This window comes from Limulus polyphemus, unplaced genomic scaffold (genome assembly GCF_000517525.1).
Source record: "Limulus polyphemus unplaced genomic scaffold, Limulus_polyphemus-2.1.2 Scaffold6112, whole genome shotgun sequence".
NCBI classification, from domain to species: Eukaryota; Metazoa; Arthropoda; class Merostomata; order Xiphosura; family Limulidae; genus Limulus; species Limulus polyphemus.
Window position 1 is genome coordinate 24,474 of NW_013671722.1, and position 1,393 is coordinate 25,866.

Below are 1,393 nucleotides of genomic sequence, written 5' to 3' on the forward strand. Positions count from 1 at the left end.
AACACTTATGGGTATAACACATCCTATAATAGAGACCTTTATTTCTACGTTATAACACTTATGGGTATAACACATCCTATAACAGAGACCTTTATTTCTACGTTATAACACTTATGGGTATAACACATCCTACATCAGAGACCTTTATTTCTACGTTATAATACTCATGGGTATAACACACCCTATAACAGAGACCTTTATTTCTAAGTTATAACACTTATGGGTATAACACATCCTACAACAGAGGCCTTTATTTCTACGTTATAACACTTATGGGTATAACACATCCTATTTGTACGTTATAACACGTATGGGTATAACATATCCTATTTGTACGTTATAACACGTGTGGGTATAACATATCCTATAACAGAGACCTTTATTTCTAAGTTATAACATTTATGGGGAATTTTGGTTTTGAACTTCACTGAATAGTTATTTTATTGTGATTAACAACTTTGTTTGTATTATTTTAACTACGTTAATTCCATGTGAAACTTTGTAATTCAAAGTTTACACGTTCCAAATATTTTCAAGTCTCATATGGGATAACTTATGGGGTCTTGATATCACAACTTTAGTGCTTACATGTTACAAATATTTTCAAGTCTCATATGGGATAACTTATGGGGTCTTGATATCACAACTTTAGTGCTTACATGTTACAAATATTTTCAAGACCAAAAGCGTATACTTCATAACCTTTTAATATCACAAATGCAATGTTTACACGTTCCAAGTATTTTCAAGACTCGTGTCCTGGACTGTTAATGTCACAAATTCAGAGTTTAAGGTTCGTAGACTCGTGAGGGGTAGTACAACGTACACCTATTAGTGTTCTATGGCATAAAAATCACCTTAATTATTAATAGATGTTTAGCGACCTTGTATCAACACTGACCTTCTTCGTCATTTCCCACCATGGTGTAACGAGAAAACCCTATCAGTTCCCGATCCGAGCCCAGCCCGAATCCTTCCCGAGTCCACTGTAACATCCCCACTTTATTCTTCACTCGGCATGGCAACAGAACGTCTTCTCCGAGAATAACTGTCTTATCTTCAGGTTCCCGTAGAAACGTCTGCTGGACGGAATCTGTAAGTAATGTTTGTATCATACACTAACTGTGTTAGGTGTCTTATCTTCAGGTTCCCGTAGAAACGTCTGCTGGACGGAATCTGTAAGTAATGTTTATATCATACACTAACAGTGTTAGGTGTTTTATCTTCAGGTTCCCGTAGAAACGTCTGCTGGACGGAATCTGTAAGTAATGTTTGTATCATACACTAACAGTGTTAGGTGTATGCGCATATTTCCTCATGCACCGTTTTGCTTATTTAGATAAAACGTTTCATTGATTTACATTCATGATGTTTGTTATTTATCTAAGTACTG

General features: G+C 35.5%; 1 protein-coding gene across 1 annotated transcript in view; it reads right to left on the minus strand.

The window, feature by feature from the left end:
* Positions 1–1,175, minus strand: part of LOC106473367 (irregular chiasm C-roughest protein-like) — a gene marked incomplete at its 3' end in the record, with an annotated part of 20,134 nt that extends 18,959 nt beyond the window's left edge. Inside the window, exon 1 of the mRNA XM_022401812.1 lies at positions 902–1,175. Coding sequence (XP_022257520.1) covers positions 902–1,115 — 214 coding nt within the window. The remainder of the gene's footprint in view (positions 1–901) is intronic.
* Between the last annotated feature and the right edge of the window lie 218 nt (positions 1,176–1,393).